At 39.2% G+C, this 22735-nt stretch overlaps 2 protein-coding genes across 18 annotated transcripts in view; one reads left to right on the top strand and one right to left on the bottom strand.

Annotated features, from left to right (window-relative positions):
• LOC145469144 (kalirin-like) overlaps window positions 1-15551 on the top strand; it is a 108589-nt gene extending 93038 nt beyond the window's left edge. For 13 of the 17 annotated variants that reach the window (XM_081452828.1, XM_081452827.1, XM_081452818.1 and 10 more), the window contains 21 exons: window positions 16-61; window positions 326-473; window positions 1012-1119; window positions 1702-1906; window positions 2452-2488; window positions 2599-2640; window positions 3766-3828; window positions 5035-5188; window positions 5566-5593; window positions 6447-6722; window positions 7280-7579; window positions 11095-11212; window positions 11539-11878; window positions 11974-12100; window positions 12534-12582; window positions 12703-12729; window positions 13011-13163; window positions 13506-13551; window positions 13678-13767; window positions 13855-13918; window positions 14502-15551. In XM_081452828.1, coding sequence (XP_081308954.1) covers window positions 16-61; window positions 326-473; window positions 1012-1119; window positions 1702-1906; window positions 2452-2488; window positions 2599-2640; window positions 3766-3828; window positions 5035-5188; window positions 5566-5593; window positions 6447-6722; window positions 7280-7579; window positions 11095-11212; window positions 11539-11878; window positions 11974-12100; window positions 12534-12582; window positions 12703-12729; window positions 13011-13163; window positions 13506-13551; window positions 13678-13767; window positions 13855-13911 — 2414 coding nt within the window. In that variant the 3' untranslated portion in view covers window positions 13912-13918; window positions 14502-15551. Of the gene's footprint in view, window positions 1-15; window positions 62-325; window positions 474-1011; window positions 1120-1701; window positions 1907-2451; window positions 2489-2598; window positions 2641-3765; window positions 3829-5034; window positions 5189-5565; window positions 5594-6446; window positions 6723-7279; window positions 7580-7993; window positions 9923-11094; window positions 11213-11538; window positions 11879-11973; window positions 12101-12533; window positions 12583-12702; window positions 12730-13010; window positions 13164-13505; window positions 13552-13677; window positions 13768-13854; window positions 13919-14501 lie in introns of those variants that run through there. The other 4 variants (XM_081452825.1, XM_081452823.1, XM_081452826.1 and 1 more) reach the window with 4 other exon arrangements.
• On the bottom strand, window positions 15334-22179 carry LOC145469155 (uncharacterized). The gene is made up of 2 exons (XM_081452857.1): window positions 18008-22179; window positions 15334-17888 (listed from the first exon to the last, which is right to left on the bottom strand). Exon 2 carries the CDS (start codon window positions 17579-17581, stop codon window positions 16481-16483), a length of 1101 nt encoding a protein of 366 aa, XP_081308983.1. The 5' UTR covers window positions 17582-17888; window positions 18008-22179; the 3' UTR covers window positions 15334-16480.
• Window positions 22180-22735: the final 556 nt, after the last annotated feature.

Genomic DNA, 22735 nt, shown 5'->3' with positions numbered 1-22735 from the left:
CAATCTTTTTCACAGCTTTAGAAAGACCAATCGAATATCAGAAACAGCAAGCCAACGGCATGTGAGTAAAATGATACTCTTAACTAGAAATATTCTTTACTAGGGCTACAACGTGTTATACTAGCCTTTTCACGCAAGAGCAGTGGTCAAGTTGAGAATTGAGGGAAAATGGAAAACACCAACAAGCAAATAACAAGCACATTTTTCGTGGTAACTTTTATTTTCGTTTGCATTACTAAAAGAAGACTTTCATAGATCGTCCAGGACTTCAAAAGATCGCCCAAGCCTCAGAAAATGATTGACACGTTCTTTTCTCTCTCCCCAGCCCCCCAGCATTAACTCCCGGGGGACCTGTCACGACCCAAGGTCAGGTGACCCCATCAAGCAGCACTACTCTACCAATGACAACGTCAGCTAATCGCGCGCACAGCTTCAGCCTTCCTGACACCGGCTCTTTGAAGAAACCATCACAGGTAAGAAATGATCCCATACCGCTTGGGGATCATGTTTAAAATTTCCTGACCCATGGTGCTCCGCTAGCACGGCTTGGGCGCTCAGAAGCTTCGCTAACATGGCGATTGTTGGACCGGAATAGTTTAAAAATCAAAGTGAGATTGTCTTTCACTTGCGTTGGTGTTAATTTTGACTTCATGTTTTACGAATCACGAAGCAGGAAGACTTTCTACATTGACGGGACTTCAACAAAGTAACGAGGAATTGAGAGACGATTAAAAGAGAACGTTGAAGCGTAAAAAAGATATTTCCTATAATGTGTATTCTCCTTATTTCACTGAAAAGGTTGGGATGACTATTTGAAAATTATTTACCGACATTAAATTACCTGTTTCTTTCAGCAGTTTATACTTTTAACATTGCCTTACCTTCGAGCAAGAAACCAACCATTTAATTTACATTTTAAGTGCATGCTGGACGACTAATCGCTTGTTTTACCCTAACTGCCACTACTCTTATCATTAAGAAGTCTTAGGTTAATCATGTTATTTTCTGTAGATACCAGTCGCTTCGAGTCCAACCAATCGCCTAAAACACATGAATCTCATCGCCCTCGAGACTGCTCAGTCTCTGGAAGATCTCACGTCACCTTTCCCAACTGCCTCGGTGAGCAATAACTTTGTAATTGCTGATTATTAATCTTTAACTCGCATTTCGTCTTCTTTGATACTGATAATGATAATAATATTTATACAGGGGGCGATCTCACATAAAGTGGTTTTCAGAACGGCCCTGTAAACTGAATGACTTTTTGGTCCTAACTTACCGACGTTAGATTAACTGTTTCTTTCAGCAATTTATGCTTTTACCATTTCCTTTCATTCGAGTAAGAAACTATCCATTTAATTTAGATGTTAAGTGCATGCTGTACCACTCATCGCTTATTTCACCCTAACTGTAGAAAGTCAAAAAGTCCTTCACTGTTAGTGTCGCGAATAACGAAGCTGTAAACAAGCGCCTTTAACATAACATTTATTTAAGACGCCGCAAATAGATGAAAAAAATTCTTGAATAGGAAAATCAGAGGGTAACACCAGATCGTCAACCACAACCCTCAAAGCGAATCTACCGCTACGAAGCGTGACAGGTGGAGGTGCCATGCACTCAGTTGTTGCGTGATGGGTGAACTGTTGCCTATTGTGTGACTATCATTGCGTGACTAACAGTAACGCATCTGTGCTGTTTCAGCGTAATAAAGAACGTTTCGTGGTGCTAGAGGATTTCAAGTCTAAAGATAAAGACCATCTTTCTGTGAAGAAAGGTGAAGTGGTGTACCTAGTCTCTAACAAGAAACACGACAAGAATTGGAGATATGTTTGTAACTTTACCGCCGACAAACTCGGACTTGTGCCCGCCAAGATTCTCAGAAAAGAAGCTAACAATAACGTCGAAGGTTTGTTTGTTTGTTTGTTTGTTTGTGTTTTTTCTCCATAACAATACAAATAGTTAAAGCTTGGAAACGGGAAGCGTATTTAGATTTTAGGAACCATAATGGTGTGATTTTGTAGAACAGTGCTGGGTAAATTATAGGAACACATTAGGAAGCAAGGATGAATAAAGATGGCGAGGATGGAAATGGATTGTAATGTGGACAGAATTAAAAATACGAGGCAGAAATCATAGCTAGATAACAGAAAACTCTACAGTAATGGTGTTATTTTGTAGAACAGCACTGGACAAATGACAAGAACCTATTAGGAAGTGAAGATGACTGAGATGGCGAGGATGGAAATGGATTGTAATTGAACAAACTTGAAAACGGAGGCAGCAGAATTAGTTAGACAACAGGAAAAATAATGGTGTGAATTTGTAGAATAGTACTCTAGAAATGATAAGAACATGTTAGGAAGTGAAGGTGACTAACGATGGGGAAGATAAAAAAGGATTGCGTACAAACATTTTCTCATATTTCTTTTTTTTTTATTTGTTTATTTCCAGATTCAGACACTCCGCTCTCTCCCAAGAAAACGGCTGGGTAAGTTCGTAGCTGCTTTTGATATTTTCTACCCTAGTTCAGTTTAGTGTATTTTGTTAGTGCATGCTTATCATGAGTTTTTGACTTGCCTTGTTTTGGTTCGTGTTCAGAACGTTTTCAAGGAAAAAGGTTTCAAGGCATGAGAGTTTTACGTAAGTCCTCGTTTTGTGATGTTATTTTGCTGTTTTGTTTATTTATTTTGAAAGCGGTTCAACGCCAACCTAAAGTAAACCCTCATTTTGTTTGACAAAACGTTATAACCATCCTGTAAACTCTCCTTACATTATCAATACACTATCAAGGAGGAGGTTATGAGAATAAACAAAATCATCAACAGAGATCCATTGTCTTGATATGAGACCAAACTCTCAGAACTGAAATTGTAAGAAATGTATAGCAATCTGTAGGGGGAATTAATATTAAGACCTGATGTTATGATCCCTGGCTTACTGGTGCCCAAGGGACATAGTTTCATTACTCTTTCATAAACGTTCCAACAATATATATTTTGATAGCTTTTCATCCCAAAGCTTAGCAAACGACCTAGTTGATCAATATGATTCTCCTTGAGTTAGAAAGAGAAAAATGTTGTGTTTTCCTTGGGTTTGAAAGAGAAAAGGTTATGGGACTTCATGGCATTTTGAGTTACAGCTTTTTAGCCACGTACAGAATAACCCTTAAATTGAATAAACCTGAAAATAATAGTTTATTAAGATAGAAAAACACCAAAGAGATGTTGAGGGGCGGTGTAAAGGGCTAGTACAATAATGCTGTTACAAATTCTTCTGTGTAGTGTATGCTGCTTAAGAATGCTATTGCTGGTGTCTCGAGAGTTTCAAGAACGCACATCGTTAGACGAAACGATTTGAGTGTGAAATTAAAATGATATCAGTTGCTGTGTGTGGACTGGCATGGATTAAATAAAACGCATAAACGCTTAAGTGCTGCTTTAAAGTAATACGAATAAATTAAATGAGCCTTGGGCTTAAACTGCTGTTATTTAAGCTTTAGATGTAGTTTAAAACATAGATCAACTTTGGTTCCACGGTATCTCTTCAAACTTAACCTCCAAAACGAGGCTAACCTCGTTCTCAAAACGAGATAAACTAGAAGGAGGTTAAGTTCGTTTCCAGGACGCGAGAACAAATACCTTTGGAACGAGGTTGGGTCAAGTGTTTACTCCTGTAGGGGTTTAAAAGCAATTTGTAGTTAGTAAGCTTTTCAAAGAACTAGCTGCAGTGCATGAATTAAAACTGTGGCTTGTTGTTTTGAACCAGAATGGCTAAAAAGGGTAAAGAGAAGATTCTACCGTCTATTACACGACATCGGAGTTTTAATACGTAAGTGAGCTGTTGCATGTTTAACATTCGCTTTCCTGCCTAATCGTGCATATTAACCGCACACCGCTGGAATCCTGTCAAAGGCAACCTTAAAATCACTTGCGAATCGTTTCAGCCAATCGTAACTGCGGAAAAAGAGGAATAGACCAATCACAGCGCAAAGCGCGTCGTCGGTGGAAAGCGCGGGAAACCATGCAACCGGCGACAAGCGCGGGAAAACTTGTAACCGATAACAAAGCGCGGGAACTGGTCTTGGGTTTCTCCTGACTGGCTGGAAAGATAATATCTTATATTTGATTGGCTGTCGCAAGCTTCACAAGTGTTGAGAATAAGTCATTGAGTCTACAGGATACGCAAAAGGAATAATAAGTAAAAAAAGCTTCATTTTAATGGTCTTGATTAGGGATTCCAACGGTGTCCGCATTAACACTAACATTAACGCGCTACTCTAACCGTGTCAATCATCCATACGCACAACCAGTTATTTTACATCGTAATATTCGTTCGTGTAGCGTACAAATCGTGTCTGGTAATCCTCTCTTGTACCGCCATCATGATATTCATTCATCACGGGGAAAATGGCGGGTGAACATAAAAGCCACAATAACGTGATTCTTCCTTACGTGACTAAACATAACGTAACGGTCTGTTAACCTCATACGCCGATCTTATTGGTCACTTAAAAACGAGAAGAATTCTAGAGCCAATATGTATCATCTTGCAGTCGTTCCTGGGACCATTACTGAGACAAAAGAAAGGATAAGAAGCCATGTTGTCCCCAGGAACGGTTTCACTAGCGACTGTGAGACACGAATCTCTATTGGTTTCTTCTCGTTTCTAAAGCGGCGAAGTGAAGCTCGTAACCCAGTGCAGCTCGTAACCCAATCTTTGCAGATGCAAATTTGCGTGACGAGGTCGACGCTGGCAGCCAGTACTTTCGATCAGGGTCAGGCGAGTATTCCGTGAACACGAACGCAATTAAAAGGGCGTTTGGGACGAAAGGGGTTGGGGCGAGTGCCTCACCCATCATGTCTCGTCCCAATCCCTTCTAGTCTGAAATGTCTCGCCTGCCTGATTTCCAGAGAAAAAAAGGCTGCCAGGAGTCTAGTGACGAGCAAGCGAAAATAAAATCTTTGTTCAATATCATCTTTCGGTCAGTCAAAGACTTATTATAAGGCTGAACGAAATTTCGGTTTTGTCTTACAGGGGTGATGACAAAGCACGACGTGCACAGAAGAAACAGAAAGATTCGTATCTCAATGCATTCTCCAATAAAATAAAACAGAACATAGATAAATATCGCACCGAACTGACGTCTGAAAACGACCAAGAAAACGAAGATGTTCCAGCAACATCAACGGTAAACATTTTTCATTGGCATTTAAATGACAATATTTAGAGAGGAAGCCACATCAGCCTTAGGTGGTTTTCATGCAGGTCCTCTATCCTGGTCGAATTGGAATTTGGAGATGTTGGTTTTTGTGGAGGGAGAAAAACCAGAGAACCCGGAGAAAAACCCTCGGAGTAAGGCGAGGACCAACAGCACACTCAACCCACATATGTCACCGGGCCGGAATCGAACCCGCGGAGCCACATTGGTGGGAGGCGAGCGGTCTCACCACTGCGCCATCCTTGCTCCCCCATCATTTCTATAGCGGCTTTCTTTAATTTTAAGTGTTCTTTCTCCTCTAAAGTTAAAGCCAGAAACTAATTTCTACTACATTTCTTTCTTTTCAGAATCAGAAAGGAAACCCTTCCGAGATCAGTACGTACCAATTGAGTATTTTACAGTAATTACTCTGTGATAAACTTTAAAAGCCAAACCACAGGATACATCTTGTCATACAAGTATACATACGTTCTCTTAGTTACTCATAACAACTTCTGCGTTCTTCATTCGCGATTTAATTTAAACGGTATTCGTTAAGGACAGCACAAAGCACTAAGCAAGCAAAAATCTCTAATGCAATTTCTAACACAATTTAACGTAAAGCACAATGTTTACCCCAGTCAGTCTTAAGCTTTGTCGGCTCGGCTTATGTTCCATTTACACCAACAAAGCTAGAAACCTTGTTTTTCACTTATGTTTTGATAACGAGAAGTTAAAAGCGAGTGAACCTCACTAACCAACTTTTTGTACGAAACTGTTTAAGAACGACTCTAGTCGTGTGGAAGTGAATGTTACCATGTACGCACTGCAGTTACGAATCATTAAAGTTTTATCATTTTACTTTACATCTTCACGTCAGATTTTCCTATTACTTAACGAATCCAAAACCAAGTTAGTCTTTGAGGCGGAGATGTTTAAGTCGCCACGTGTTGATGATAAATCGCACGTGTGGTCGTTGTCTCTTTGATTGGCTGAAGACTTTTGAAAACCAACACAGTTACACATCCAAGATTAATCAATAACTTGAGCGATTGGTAGCAGGAGCTGGCTTGTAATGTAATGGTTTTATACCGATGGGAAAATCAGGCTGATGAATTAAGTCGAAAACGGGGAGCGTGCTTTTCTTTTAATATCCTTTAATTAAAGCTAATTTACTTACATTTTATTTTATTTATTCCATGACTAACGCAACTAACCATGCACTACGTTCTGACTTTCACGCCGCCAGCCTTCCGCCAAGTTCTCCATGACGTCACTGTCAAAAGCGGCCATCATTTACGGCTCCAGTGCAAACTATCATCGTTCCCCACCCACCCCCTCACGGTAACCTGGACTAAGAATCAGCACTGCATAGAAACTTACGACAATATTACGGTAGTTAACGACGGATGCTCACTGGCGTTGGACATCACGCCAACAGAGACCTCTGACACAGGTCACTACAAGTGTTCTGTCACGTGCGGGTCACGCCGTATCACGTGCTCAGCTTATGTGGCCGTTCTAGGTAAAAGGAATTGATTCTGACCCAGCCCCTTCTGGGGATCACATGACCTACCTCGCGCTAAAATTATGGGCTACGATTTAAATGCATAGCTTGAATTAAAAGAGCGCTAATTTTAAGGTTACCAGTTTTGAAGTGTAATAAATTTAGTGTCCTCAAAATTGTCAGTCGTGGAATCTCCATTTCTATTTTTTTTAGGTGTCGCCTCTCATTTTAGTGTGGATTGGGTCATGTGACCCACAACTGCAAAAGAGACTACCAGTTGTATTATAAGAGTCCAAAAATTCAGGTTTTGTTTCGTTCATAAACATGCAGTCGAAGGCAAAGCCCAGACCAGGGCCTAGAAATGGTGTAAATTGATTTCTCGGTCTTATTGTGTTATTGCCTTATTGTGGTGAAAAGCACCTGATTTTGAACTGCGATAAAAGCAGTTTAACTGATGACGCCATAATGGCTCAGGAACCGCGAGACGAAAACTGACTTAAATTGATCTTGTTCCCCTGAGTGGTGAGTTGGAGTTTGTAGTTTTGTGCCGGCAATAAATCCTTGTCATTTTACAGGTGTTCCCGAACCTCCCTCAAAACCTTTGGTCAAAGAAATGACGTCATCTTCGCTTGTGCTTCACTGGGAACCACCTCTGCTCGACGGTGGAAAGCAGATCTTAGCTTACACGGTGGAGTACAAGGAGACTGGAGTGAGCGTGTGGCAGGCGGCCGTGCCATTTGTGGCGGGAAATAGCACGTTGATTGACGACTTGACGCCGGGCGCCACATACCAGTTCAGAGTCAGTGCGAACAACGAGATCGGCATCAGTCGCCCCAGTCCTATCTCGGACTCAATAACATTAGACGCTGAAAGTGGTGAGTGTAGCTGGGAATGCAAGTTCATCCATGAACTGACTTACAATTACCTAAACGACTTGGTATGAAACCACTTAAGAAAGTTGATCATGCAAGTCTCCTTAAAATGTTTCACACGCTCCTAACACCCACCCGCCCCATGCAATCAAATTGAAAAGACTTTTCTCCAAAACCGAATAGACCTTTTGTTTTGGGAATGACGTCTCCGTAGCTAAACTCTATAAACAGGAACATGGAGAGGGAGAAAGAACAGTTTATTTTTATTGTCTGGACTTATTTTGCCTTAGATGATCTATTATGCTTCGTTAATTAAATAAATCCACTCTCGATAAAATTTTTTAAATCCAGCTTTTTATTCTTAAAATATAAAATCCTAACTCTCCTCTTTATTATGCTCTTTGTTGCTCTTTCCAGAAGAATCAGCTTAAACGTCAATCAACGCCAGCTTTCTACGTACTTCCACAGAATTAAATTATTTAGCCACTTAAAGCTCGCCTCAAAAATATTTCCAACCCGTGTAAAGACTACAAACGTTGTAAAGTAAACTGTTATTTGTACTCTTAAATTGCTATATTGTTGTATAAACTTGTAATAGTTCCTTAAAACGTACGCTTTAGTAGAAATAAAATATTAAATGTTAGGTAGTTTGAAATTAAACGCGAATAATAGCGCTGATAACCAGCCATTAACTACAATTTTTGAGAAATAGCTTTGTCATTAGGGCTTGAAATATGCAATAATGAAAATAAAACAACATCGATTCCTGGAATTAAAAAAAATTGCTCGTCCCTCACGTGATCTGCTGGTCAGCTATAAATCACGTGTTGTGAGAAACTGGACCAATCACAGACCTCCTTACAATGGTTTATCACGTGCATGTGAAAATTGAATGACAGGTCGTGCAGGCACAACCTGTTATTCTGCTTCAAGATCAAATCTTATAGGCTTTTTGTCCAGGAAAATGGCTTCAATTCCTAACAGTTAAGCGCTTTTATTAATTGTAGGGTCTGCGTGCTTTAAAATGTAGTTGTTTAATGCAGCTTTACTTGCAGAACTGTTGCAATTTGATGAAGTTTCTGATTAATTTTGATATCTCCAGGACATTATTTAGAAAACTCCATGTTGGATCCATTTCTTGGCCAATCAAAACTAAGCTAGTCTGAGTGACGTGGACGTGCGAGTACTTTGCTCTTTGACTGGCCGAGAAATTTGGAAAACCAAAAAAAGTTGTGAATAGTTAAAGATTGAAACTTGAATGATCTTGAATTTTTTTCTAAACTTTGGTAAACTGAGACAATTATTTCTGTTAGTCTTGATTCTTCAATTCTTTTAATTCGTGGATTAAATGAAAGGAACATCTTTTTTTGGTACAATCAAGTACTTTGCTCTTGAAAATTAAATATAAATCTTCTCGTTTTAAATTGAGATGAGTGCTTTCCTAGGGTACAATCGATTTAAACATTTAAAATCAGCCTCCATTACAGAATGAGCTATTTGCGTAGTGCTTGACATTTGGAATGAAGTTATTTTGATAATTATTTATTTTAATTTATTATACTGAATCACAATACACTTGTCAAGTAATTTATGCAGTAGCTCTTCTGGCTAGGGGGGTGGGGGTTAATCGTGATTGTTTTTAACATTTGGTAAAATTGAAACAGAGCAGTTCTAATTAACGATGCTTAAACTGATTTACTTGTGTTTAATAATAATAAGTAGCTGCAAAGTAGAAATAAACAAAGTGAAGAATTCAAAGCGAGTTACATGTTGTCGTTTTTGTCCGTTGATTATCCTCAACTTAGTCATTTTCATAATGAACCAGCCCCTATCAAGTGGTCGAAATAACTCAAGCTCGAGTGATAGGCAACCATAACTAAAGTAGGTTACTAACGGAGCGTTTGCCAAGTGCTTCTTTCTTTGTTAAAAAAAAGATCAACTGCCCAAGAGTGCCAAATTTGGCACGCAACGTCGTAACTTTGTGTATATTTGATAGACTTCTATGAATTTTTACCACGAAAATTGCCGAGTCAATGTCTACTCATTGAAGTCATAAAATTGTGATCCCTGCTATCTAAGACATGGTTAACCACCCCAACAAGTTTCAGTTTCTGTTTTGAGATGCACGTGGAATGCAGGACTTGTTTCACATCAAGCTATGCAGTAAGGTTCGATTTCCGGCGCTCTCTCGAGTCCGATGTACATTCCTCGCCTGCCTTCGGGGGAGGAGCGCGGGCTCCTTTCCCGATCAGCGGCTGATAATTAAGCCTAGCCATGCTCTAAGAACTGCAAAATAAGCTCTTGTTTAGGGATACACCTAAGATCTTTGAAAAATAAAAGGCGATACGTTTTTGAAGTTTTTCATTTTCGCATTCTTAAGCAATTTTCCTCAAACAAATCCTGGATCTGTCTAGAAATGAGAATAGCATATCACCTACCTTGTATAACCGCATGAGTTCCAGCACAAGAGGGTGACTGGTAAGGAAATTGGAGTGTACAATATTATAGGGGTGCCAATTCAACTTTTATAAATGTTTAAACTCCCTCAATATTCATATGAACCTTAGTGTTCTATAACTTTACATTTGGCCTAGTTTTGAGCTGCTATTCTGATTTCCAGAACACGTTTTCACTTACCTTATTACATGAAATTTTCGCGACGCGTTAATTTCGCGGATTTCGCGATTGAAAAAAAAAACGCGACATTTAAGTGAAGCGAAAATTAAATGTCGCGAAATTAACATGACGTGAAAATTAAGTGAGTCATTACGTCAATAATTAAAAAAGCGACTTTATTACCATTACACACGTTTATAACAATCATTTTGAACTATTCTGTGGTAATTTTCTGGTCCTCTTCATCACTGCTGCTTTCTGTCTCCACTCCAGGTAGCACTTCTTTTGTACAATCCTCAAACTGTCCATTTACTGGCTCCTTGTAGAGCTGTTCCACTAGTTGCTTAAAGCTTTCAATTACCATTTAGACACTGTGAGAACATCTTTCTTGTTACTGTTTACATAATCAGTTGCGTTTCTGTTTATTTGGACGTTGTTGATTAAGTTGTTTGATCAAATTCAGGGACATGTTAAATAACATTGACAAAGAAATAAACTGTCTCACTCAAAAATCGCGAAATTAAAGTGAGTCGAAATGCAAAATTTTCGCAAAATCGCGAAATTAAGGTGTCGCGAAATATGCGAACCTCAAAATCGCGAAATTAAGGTGTCGCGAAGATTTCATGTAATAAGGTATTCTTGGTCGCTGTTTTAACAAGATGCTATAGTGCTGGGAATGAATGTGAAAGATAATTTAAGGAAAGAGAATTCGAAGAGACAAGCACTTTATGCAGTGGCTCGGAAGGCCATTTTCTCCTCTTCCCCACCCCTCGTTTCTTCCACCCCACTCCTGGTGCGTGATAAACACTTAAGAGGAAGTGACGACATTTATTCTTCCGTTTTGAACGCGCTCTCGTTTCCTCGACTGTACATAAAACGTTTCATCTGTTCCATGTTTTCAGACGAAGATAAGAAGAAAAAGACCTGCAAGAGAAAGCAGCGCTCCAACTCGCAAAGAGAACCAATCGTTTGGAAAACAGACATCGAAGCTTTTTACAACATTTACGCTGAGTTAGGAAGGTAAGTGGGACTGGCCGCTAAAATTGATTTATCTCACCAGAAGGCGGCATCCTACAAGATGCAAGCATCAGTGCTTTAACTAAGAAAGTTCCCCTAGGTTAAATTTATCGGCCAACGAGTGTCGCGTTGCTTACAGTTTCTCCCGCGCTTTCCACGGCTTACAGTTTTTCCCGCGCTTTCCACGGCTTACAGTTTTTCCCGTGCTTTCCACTGCTTACAGTTTTTCCCGCGCTTTTCACGGGTCTCTTCTTTTCCTTCGCTTGCTAGTGTTCATATAAATGTTTCGTTTACGATTACTGATTAGCGTTCATTCACTTTTCCCGTAGGGGCCGGTTTTCTGTTGTAAAGAAAAGCGTCGAAAAGGCAACAGGAAATGAATATGCCGCGAAATTGGTCAAGAAACGAATGGTGGGCAAAGACGAAGTCGAGGATGAAATCGCTCTTCTCAGAAGACTCAAACATCCAAATTTAAGTGGCTTTATCGACGCGTTTGAGACGCCGAAAAACTACGTAGTAATAGTTGAACTTTTAGCAGGTGGTCGGCTGTTCGACCATCTTGTTGTTATGGACAATTTAACGGAGAAGGTCGCTATTGGTCACGTTAAAGAAATACTTGATGGTGTTCAGCACCTCAGAGATCTCTCTATTGTACACCTCGACTTGAAGGTGAGGCTATGAAAGTTGAGTACTGGTTTTGTAGCAGTTGTGATATCGTCTTTGTGTTACTAACCTGTGTGATTATCTTTCTTTGTTTCTTTTAGCCTCAAAATCTTCTTCTAGATAGCGGGCCGTTACCAAAAGTCAAGATCATTGATTTTGGCTGTGCGGCTGAAATTTCCAGTTCAGAAGCTGTAGTGAAACAAGTGTTTGGAAATCCTGAGTGTTCAGGTAAATGTAGTCATCTTATTTGTTCAGATACCGACCAGCCTTTCTTCAGTGCCCTGAAGTTCAAACACAGAGCAATTCAGCTGTTTTCATCGAACTAGAGCAAACTAATAGCAAAATAAAAGTCTATTCAATAGCGTTCATTTTTATGGTCACACACTAGGGTTTCATTCTGAAATCTAAAAGCCAACTTGCACAGCATAATAAACAGTGCCACGTGAAAGTACTGCTCAATAGCTTTCATTTGAATGGTCACACACTAGGGTTTTATCCACAGACTTATAAAAAATTAAGAACCAACTTGTACAGCAGAAGGGTCACACACTAAGAATTCATCTAGAGACCTCAAAGTAACAATCACCATTTACAGAAAAGTTCGTTATCAATACCCTAAAGTCCCTCAAGCTTTAACAAACCGGTTTTCTTTTTTCATCAGCTCCAGAACTTGTAAACAGAAAACCTGTAGACTTCACGACAGACACGTGGTGAGTGCTTTCAATGTGAACCTACTGTGAGTTATTGTATTGTTCTAAATTGTTTTTTTTATTATTATTAATTTATCAATCGTTCTTATTTACACCGTTTGTTCTCTTCTTTGATTGCAGGAGTATAGGAATCATTACCTACGTCATGTAAGTATCACCATTGTTTCTTACCTAACCTTTTCGTTATGATTCGTTGTTTTGGAGTTCAACACCAAAGCTAGGATTGTTTTCAAAAATTATGGAAACTGAAGCGCTCTCTTGGACCTTTCGCTATCTTGAACAGAAACTCCATTTATGAATCGTTGCATCTCGCAGTCTTCGTTAAATGTTTTTTCTTCATTGCATGGAGGTTTTATCTTAGATCGTGCTGAATCCAGTGCGTTGATTTTTGCCATATAACTCTGACAGTCACTTGTGTTAACTTGCAGATTAAGCGGAGTTTCGCCTTTTCAAGGAGAAACAGTCGAGGAAACGTGTCGGAATATTGCAGAAGTCAAATACGAATTTAATCCAAAGCACTTCGAACCCATTTCACAACAGGGCAAAGATTTCATCACCTCGCTTCTTGTTAAAAACCCAAAGTAAGTTGGAGTATAGGTTACCTTGCTCAAACTATGTAAATAGTTTTTGTGGAACTCGCATTTCCCAAATTGACCCGTCCCGTCCCGAAACACGGGTTTAATCAGGAAATATTTCTCAGTGGGTTTGTCAACTGTCTGAACCCGACTTGTGAGATCGGAAACAATCGGAGGGGGCCGGCAACTTCCGACTCTCCTTTATGAATCTGCAACGTCACGTTTATTCACGTCACATTAGGTTCTGAAGGTTATCTAGTGCTTTCACCAATACGTTATCTTAAAATATTCCGGAAATTAATATGGTTACCGTAATATCTAATCTTGAACCTTTTATATTCAATGTAGGAAAAGAGCAGATTGTCAGAACTGTCTTAATTCCCAGTGGATAAAGGTAAGACTTCTTCTCTTCAACAAATCATGTCTTAAGATGGTGTTTATTTTCCAAACTCAGTACTCGTTGCTCCTCTGGCATTAAAACTGCATACAAATCTAACTGTTGTGTAATTGCGTTTGATAGATGATCAGTCCCAGACCGCCTAGTCCTGTCAGAACAGTTAAACTAAACACATCACGGTTAGCGGCGTTCAACGCACGCAGAAGAAATCAGGTGAGAGGTTGAAATATTGTGAATACAATTCTTCCGGCTTAGTTTTGCTGCTGCTGTCGACTTACAGTTTGTTTTTCTCTCTTACAGCACGATATCACACCTTTACCTTCAAATAAAAACAACAAGAACGTTACAACTGTATAGTACAAAGGTAAGAAACGATTTTCGATGAGATGAAAAGAAAACAAAATACAAATGTTCAAACGTACGTACTCCCGTTTAAACTTCCTTTTCATTTTTTTTTTTCGTATACCTGACCATGTTGTGTTAGTGTCATTTCATTGGCCATGCAGTAGACATTGTCGCGTCCTGATTGGTCAGAATGTGCTGCACGTACCTTCTTTGAATCAATCATCATGCTTTGCAAGCTAAAACCATTGTCAGCACTTGATCACACTGCGAAGATACTAGAAACCGCAGGCGCTTTATGATCAAAAGTATTAAAACGAGTCTTGGGTTTATTCCAGTAGTTTTTCTAGGCGTGACGACAGATAGACCCTTTTCATAAATGGCTCCCAATTTAAAATTATTTTGTAAGGATTTAAATTAGCCTCACTAAACTTGTTTGGGAGTAACAGTTTTTTTGAATTATCAACTCAAAAACGAGGTCAGTCAGGCTAATTTTAATACTTACAAAAGAATTTATAATTGGCAGCCATTTATGAAAAGGGTCTATTACATGGATTGATAATTTGGTAAAGTAAACTCACTGCTGTTTTTTCTCTCTTTTGCAGTTTCAGGAATTTTTACATATGGAGTTAGATAATTTATAGATTGCTACCCATGTAATTGTGCACATTGTACAGTTGTAAGATATCTTTGCTTTAAATCATGTATGTAAAAGGATAGCTTTTTTTTCGTTGGAATTTTATGAACTCGTTCAAAGCAAAGTGTAAATTGTAGATTCAAATCCTGCCGGGTAAAATGTGGCCATGTTGGTCAATTATCGCCATAAATACTTTAAAGAGAAGAAAAATTTATTAATTCGTTTAGATATTGCCAATTCGAACAGACTTTTAATACTTAAAGAAAGAAAGCATTACATTTTCGTTAACTTTTCTTCGCAAACATGTTTTGTTACTTGCTTTTTCTCTTACGATTGTCACGCAGTGTTTCTGTGTTCTCGCGTTTGTCACGCTGTGTTTCTGTGTTCTTTTAGGTAGAAGCCTTGCGTGACACTGATTTTCAAGGCCTTAAAAATGTCGTAGATTTAATTTTAATTATCCAGTACATTGCGTAAAGTACATTTGACCAAAACGTATAGTAAATGTGTAATTTATTGAAGGCAAAAGGACACAGTTGTCTTTCATTGTTATGAATTGAATCGAAGTGACATGTTGAATGTTTTGGATAATGATAATAATCTACGTCTTCGTTATTTTCCTTGTTTACTGATAGATTTGTTTGTATTTTGAGTAATTTGCCGCTGTAAAAAGCAAGTTTGTTTGTTTTCTTTTTTCTTAGCCTGAGATCAGACTTTTGTTGTTTTGGCGGGAAAAACTCGCTGATATCCGAGTCGCGAGGGGAATGGGGAGGAGATACTTGTCCAATGCGCATGTTTTCCCGTTTTCTTTTCATAATCTTTTTTCTGAATACAACAGTTTCAGTTTCTTTAGATAACACGTTCGTTTGTTCTCTTGCCCTTCTATTATCGACAAAGATAGTATTTTCCGGCGTTTGTTGAACTGCTGGCTTATTTATTAACTTAACAACGACGAAGTTAACGACAGAATTCATGCATAGCATTCAGAAATTGCTTGAGACAATAAAACATGAAGAATTTTAATGGATTTCTGGCCTGTGTATTGTTGTTTACTATTTTGATTCGCTGTTTATATTTTTCTCTTTATTAAAATATGTCGCAAGCTCAGTTCTTTGCAAAGCTTGATTTTCAACTTACTTCTGTTAAAGGTTTTGCATTCGTTTTCCCTGGAGACCCTCTCTTTTCACTCTCTCCATTACAGTCTTTCGTTATGGCTCTGTTCAAAGTTATTTTTTTTGTTTCTTCCTACATCTTGTCTTCAATTGCGCTTGCATTCCAACCCTTTTTATCACAGGCTTGCGGTTAACTGGCTGTAAGCGATCCATTTGATCTTCTTTAAGCTACTCCGTTTTGTCGTTTTGAAGTGTTGAAACAGGAAAGCAGAGACAACAGCTGCTACTTGTATTCAAATATCACCAGAGCTTTTCTCAAGAAACCAATAGCAGCCCACTACAAGAAATCGATAGTCGCCTAATCGTGTTTCTTCGCTGACGTCAAGAATAACAAACATAACCCAGCCGGCTTTTCTCGTGAAATAATTCCCATATTTCGTGTCAGCATAAAATCGTGAGTGTCAATAATACAACGCATGAATTGTGTTGACCTTGTGAAATCGTGGTTGGATAAACCAGCTTATTTGTTCAACTGTTCAAAACGCGGCCGCAAAACTTTACCCATTCTTTTAATGCAATTCAACTTATTAGCTAAGTATTGGTAATGCTAAAATTCAAATTAAATTGTAACTCGTAATCAGTTTGATTTATTTGCAACTGTTCTATCTCATACCCCGAGACTTCAACTTTTTCTTGATTTCCTTGTTGAAGTCGGGGTTGAAGTAAGTGACGTTCAGTGGATGTCTTTCGTGTTGTCTGATCACAGGTCATGTTATGCCGTGACGTAAGCTCGGTTCGAAATCTCATCTTCCAATATCGCATGCATTCCTTGAATATTTTACACCACATCCAGTTTATCAAAAGACTTGATCATAACGTTTTTATTCATTCGCACAGAATAGCTGTCCCCTGAACTTTTTTGCTTCTTCTCTATTTGAGTGGAAGGGAAGATCACGTACGCGATCACCAAACACAACAGAAAATCCAACATGCGGTTGCACGTCTGATAACCCCACCATGACCAATGATCCACGCTCCTTTCTTCCTCAAGATCGTAAAGATTATACAGTGAGAACAACGAGTAGAGTTCCGCAGCCACGTACAGCAGGGCGAGAAGCGAGACGAGACCTGAAATTCGCGCGATTTTCTGCGCTCCTTTAGGAGGCTCGTTCTGTTCTGCCTGGACGCGATTCTGCTCCGCAGTTACGCGCGAATCGAGCGAGGATGTGGAGAGCGTGGAAACAGCTCTTTCTTTTACGGTTGTAGCCTTGAAAAATTTGGCAGTGAGTTGAGACTGCCAGTTCACTTGCCATCCACTGTACAGGAAACACAGCGCGAGGACTAACCACCAAACGATTAATATCGTTTGGCACAGGATGAGAAGGCGAGCGAGCTTGGGCGCCAGTGTTATCAATAGATACACCACCAAAACAACGACGAAATGTGTCGCTATCACCGACACAAGGAACTTGATGTTCTGGAGTCGACGAGAAACAAGTCTAAGTTTGTTTACCTCCAAGAAAGCGAAATGAATGAGTGATAAAGCTGAAGTTAGGCATGGGTAACCAATCGCGAACAGAATTCTGATCAATAGCACAGGCAGATTTAAGACCGTGTGTGACTCGTACGGATCCAGCATAAGAAACAGTGTCCTCGAGAAACTAAACACCATCAGCATTAAACACACTGCAAGGAAATAATTCCCTAATGTCATGCCTTTAGCGCGATGTTTGATTTTAACCACGCATATACAAGAGAATAACGTGACTCCCAGAAACAGCAGTCCAAATCCAATGAAGTGTATTTCCCAGAGTGATTTCCACGCCATAAGCGCTGTATCCCAATCGGGCAAAGGTTCGGGGTTCGGGTCCGTTGTCCTTGGTTCGGCGGAAGGCTCTGCGCTAGGAGGCATCTTGTTATAACCTTCTTCTGTTGGCATCCGATGTTGTGGCTCGCAAGTTTGAAATCGTATCTGAAAAAATGCTATACAAACGCAAGGTATCTACTTTGGTAATTAAAATGATCCGCCTACACTCTTGAAAGACTTGAAAAGGCTTGAAAAGGTTTTGAAGCAGCGCTCATTAGCGTTTCGTTGATGAAATTTCCTTTCACTTTTTCGTTCATTCAAAGGACAGGCTGTAATTCTGTTATTGTCTTGACTCGTTGCTCGCTCTTTTGTGATGTAAAATAGCGGTTTCAGCTGCAGGTATCAACTCGTGACTTGGCCCTCGTCGAATTGAAGCGACCTGTGCATGACATCAGCAATATTAGAAATTCGAGAACCAATATCGTAATTCTTATTTCGGTCTCAATTATACCCCGAAAAAGAAATCATCAACGTAATTCCACTTTTCCTGTGATTCACCTTTGTAAATATACCAAATCAGGAAAAAGGCGTCTGTGTTTTTCATGCATTTATCCGCGTTTTGTTTACTCGTGTGACATCGACAACTGTCATCCGCCCTACAAACAGAAAAATTATTAAAATTCGATGCGGCAAATTTCCTGAAAGTAAACAACATAATAATAGTAGTAGGAGATACCGTGACTTGTAGAGATTATTGGTCAAATCAAAGTAAATATTAGTATTTTCGTAGACACAAAATCAATTACTCTTTCCTACACAAGGGATAATCCATCAAGAAATTTATTTCGTTATTATATGTAAAAATAAACGTGACACGTACTCCAATACATTTAAACATATTTTGGTTCTAGAACGTGCGACTTCCTATAAACATCTTTGTCGTGCAAACAGGATGAGTAAATATTCGGATAATTCTTGTATGAAGAGGACGTGCAATTGAAATTTAACCTTTATTACGCTTGTGAAATATTATTGACTGAGTTTTATTTACCGGAAGTTGGAAATCGGTTTACTTCATCTTGATATTTAAGTTCGCGTGTTCTTCGCCATGGATGACAAAACGACAAATGATTTACATAGGAAGTCTTAGTTTAGGCGGTATTTCTAGAATTCCTAAATTCTCTGTACGGTTACTAAAACATAGCAATGCAACAACACTTTATACGCAGTGTTCGGCGACCAAAATAAGGCTCCTTTTAGTCAAAGGTATTTCACTTGAAATATATCCATTTAGAATGTCCTATGTTTGTATTTTTATTATCAAAGTCGCCAGGATACATTTTAACTGAACACTTTTAACTGACTTAGATATTGAATGTAATATTTTCGTTAGTATAGTTAATGGTTGCGGTATGGTCATCAATTTCTTTTAATGTTCTTTCTAAGAACGATGATGCTGCATTAAGACAATATCCCTTAGTTGATAGTTTCCTCAATTCTCCTTGCCTGCCTACATGACAACGTATCGATATTCTAAGGAGAAGATATATGTTGATAATCCTTGCGAGTTACTGGATTAATACAGGGGGTGAAAAACTTTTTTAGATCCACAAGGCTGTTTTTAACAGTAAAGTTAATATCAAAACAGTCATATTGGGTCAATTACAAATCTCTTTTACAAATGCGTCCAACTGCACTCAACGATGTAAATTTACTTTGGTGCAATATTCAAAAAAATATGGTATTAGAATTAGTGACAAAACATTACGCGGCTCCATTTTAAAAATTCAGTGACCCGAAAACGTAATTATGTTAGGCCAGTTTCAGGCTGTTCACAGACCCTCTATTTTTGATCGCAATTAGCAAAAGTATTAACCGCAGAGGCTGTCGTCACTTCGATTCATGGAGTCGCTTGCCAGCAAATATGCAAAATAGGTGCCCAAGGGGTACATGTGTGGGATACACTATTTCAGTTGAACCTTGTTTTGCATTAAGTGCACAAAAAAGATTGAATTGGCCATTGCAATCAAGCCCCAAGATAACAACAAGTTGGTTTCAAAAGGATCATGCTTATAAAGAGTACTTTCGTTATTTCTCATTGTCTTGAACCCTTTTCTTGTTTAAGGTTTAAAACGTTTGGGGTATTTTGTAGTCTTGTAACTGTAATTTTCGGCGTAGACATGCGACAGCCGCAAATACGTCTGCGTTCGCAGGGTGGCAGTCTTGGCATGTTCACATTATTGATTAATGAGGGCATGATTGACCAAAGATGACGTTATTTGCAAAACAAAAACAAGACAATAAGAGAATAGAAAATACTAATAAATTACAATGTCGTTAGCCCAGGGCAGTACATTTAATCTTCTCATGTTGCGCTGACTGTCTGTGCATGTCACCAAGCATTTCCATCTTCCATGCACATTACAATTTTTTTTTTCTTCCACGAGAACAGCAAATTATAACTGTGCAACTGTTATACCATGCAGTTAAACCGTCGATCTTCACAAAAATCGAAACGAAAACAAGTTCGCATCTTCAGTGGAATCTTTGGATTTCGAGCACTAATATCCGTAGAACTTCGCGTCACTTGGTCATGAAACGTTTCCCAAACTACTCTTGATTACCACAAAATCCTGTAAAATTCTATATATAATGCCATGTAATGATAAGCAAACAATAAAATCGAAAGTTCATGGCTCCTTTCTTGCAAATAAATTTCCCGTCAAGATATATAGCGGTTTCCGAAAATAGCGTAGATAGAAAATGCATGACAGCTTCATGGCCTACAGAATTCAGTTGGTTCCGATTTCCCCTCTCGTTTGCTTTTTATTCGGAGTTAAAATAATTCTTGACACTGTATGGTTGTTGTTTTGTATTTTGATTCTTTCAGATGTTGCTCGATTTAATTTAGAGAGTGAGTGCGAAGGTGATAATGACAAGGTGATTAAATGGGGGAGGAGACTAAAAAGCGTCCTTTTTTCCAAAGAATTCCATAGACAACAACGATTGTTTTTTGATGGAACGAACTCATCAATCATCAATTGACGTCACCTTATGTAGGTCATGAGATAGTGCATACTTATATACATCCTTTATTGACTTTCCCCAAAGTGGCTTTTCAAAGACAATACCTACAAGTAACAATAAGCTACTAATTAATAACAACAACAAAAGGAAAAGCCATTAAGAGCCAGTAGGAATCTAGAAAATTTTTAAGATATCCTTAAGGGAACTGCGCAGCGACTTCCATATATTAACTACTCTATAATAACAAAACTACTAGAGGGTCTGAATGGGGTTTAGTGTTTAGTGTTATTTGACCATAATTTTTAGTATTTGCTGTTAAATTGGCCAAATTTTTAATGTTTACTGTTTCTGGAGAAAATACTGTTAAGTGTTTGGAGGGTTTTTCGTGGAAACACCATAGGGTCCCATAGTCTTTTAGCATTGTAAATTTTCATCTGCTCTACGCAAATCGGTAATAAAATCACTCATGAACTTTAAGCCCGTGCTCAAAGCCTCTCAAAGGTTCTGTAGTCTCTTTTTTCGACCCAATGTGTAACAGTATTCTGTCTATTCTGGGAAGCCTGGGTAGCGCTGGGAACTACCTCGTGCCAGGAGCCCACGATCCTTTGGTCAGCTTCAAAACATCATGGCGGCGATGGCGGCATTGGCATCGAGTGGATTCTCCTCCGGTGTTGCCAAAGTTCTAGTGAGCTTCTATAGAAGCGGAGAGGATTCTGGTTTCGAAAGGCATAGAAGCAGGGTCACTTTCGACCTTTCGAAGCAATCCAGCCTGGCAGCCGTCAAGAAACATCTGAGGGAATTTTCTTGGGCTTAACGAGTAGTCTACCTTTGGTAGTCTCTGTACATCTTCGGTAGTCTTCGGACGTCTTCGGCTGTCTTCGGGAATCTTCGGAAATCTTCCGAAAAGATCGGGAATCGTCGGAAAGTACCCGAAAACTTCTTGCTATACTGAACAAAATAACATTGCCCTTTAAGGAGGAGTTTTTGTTTCCTTCTAGGTAAAATTTACTGTTACAGAGAATTTTTCACTGTTAGTGTTAAAATGACTAAAATTTAACTGCGCTGTGTTACAGAGCCAAAAATTTAAGTGTTTAGTGTTATCGAGGTACCCCCATTCAGACCCTCCTATTACGGAATTGTTAACAAACAATCACAGTATTGTACCTACAGCTCACGCAGTTCACGTATCTCTCCTAGCGCAAAACCAACTCCTTCCAACCTCGTTCCCTTTGAGAAACCTTGGAAACGAGGTTGTCTTTTAGCTTGCAAGTTGATAGAGCCGCCATCTTGGATTATGGACGCTGAAGCACTGGTAACAGTTTCAATCAGTTGTTTGCGAGCATAAGCACAAAAAGTGAAAAAAAAAAAAAAGAATGAAAAACATTTCTGCCCCATATTAACAGCAAAAGAGGCTACAAATCTGAAGGTTAGGCTGAAGATGTCTTAATCATTACACAAATATACACCGGCACTTTATTTCTACTTTTGATTACCCATGATGTAGCTATTTGGTGAAAGATACCACTCTACCTTTGACACATGCACACCGGTCAAAGTGTATGATTTCAAAGGCGCCTCAATTTCGGTTCACACTAGGGGATGTGCTACGGGGACATCAGTGAAGCGGAGCATGTTACAGCAACAGTTTTCTGTGTGTCGACATGCCCGTTTTTGCGAAAAACGTTCTGTAGGGGGGACAAACTTTGATCCCTGGCACATGTTGCTAATATTCAGCTGGTTTGAATACCGTTTGTTTTCTTTTCCTTCTGAAATTGAATGTTCGAAGAACAAGACTATTTATAGTTTGAATACGTTCGTCATGACAAAATGGCCTCAATTTTCAATGTCGCATCATGCGCACTGCTCTTGGAAACTGTCTCCGCCACAACACATTTTTATGTCTCAATCCGCTTCGTGTGTATTAGCTGGCGTACTGTTCCTATAACATGTGACCCACGCGTACACACGAATGGACTTGTTTTCGCTTCACACCCCCAAGAGTGTGCCGACCTGAGGTACCGACCTTCAACTTTAATTAATCGAAGGCGGCATCAGAAAGAGATATCCGTCAAAGTGCTTGAAAAGACGGTCTTAAAAATATCTTTGCTTGCAAGGCAACGAAGCTTTTTAACTTCACGAGCAAAAGACGGACTTCCATGTACCCACGACATTATTCCCTGCGCGCCGTGAAACAAACTCAGTCCTCAGCCGACTTCGTATATTTTTCCAGCCGCCATCTCGAATAATGAACGTCAGAGA

This window comes from Orbicella franksi, chromosome 15 (assembly GCF_964199315.1).
Source record: "Orbicella franksi chromosome 15, jaOrbFran1.1, whole genome shotgun sequence".
Lineage (NCBI taxonomy): Eukaryota > Metazoa > Cnidaria > Anthozoa > Scleractinia > Merulinidae > Orbicella > Orbicella franksi.
The sequence above is the reverse complement of the archived record's forward strand: the minus strand, read 5'-3'. Positions and strand labels throughout refer to the sequence as shown.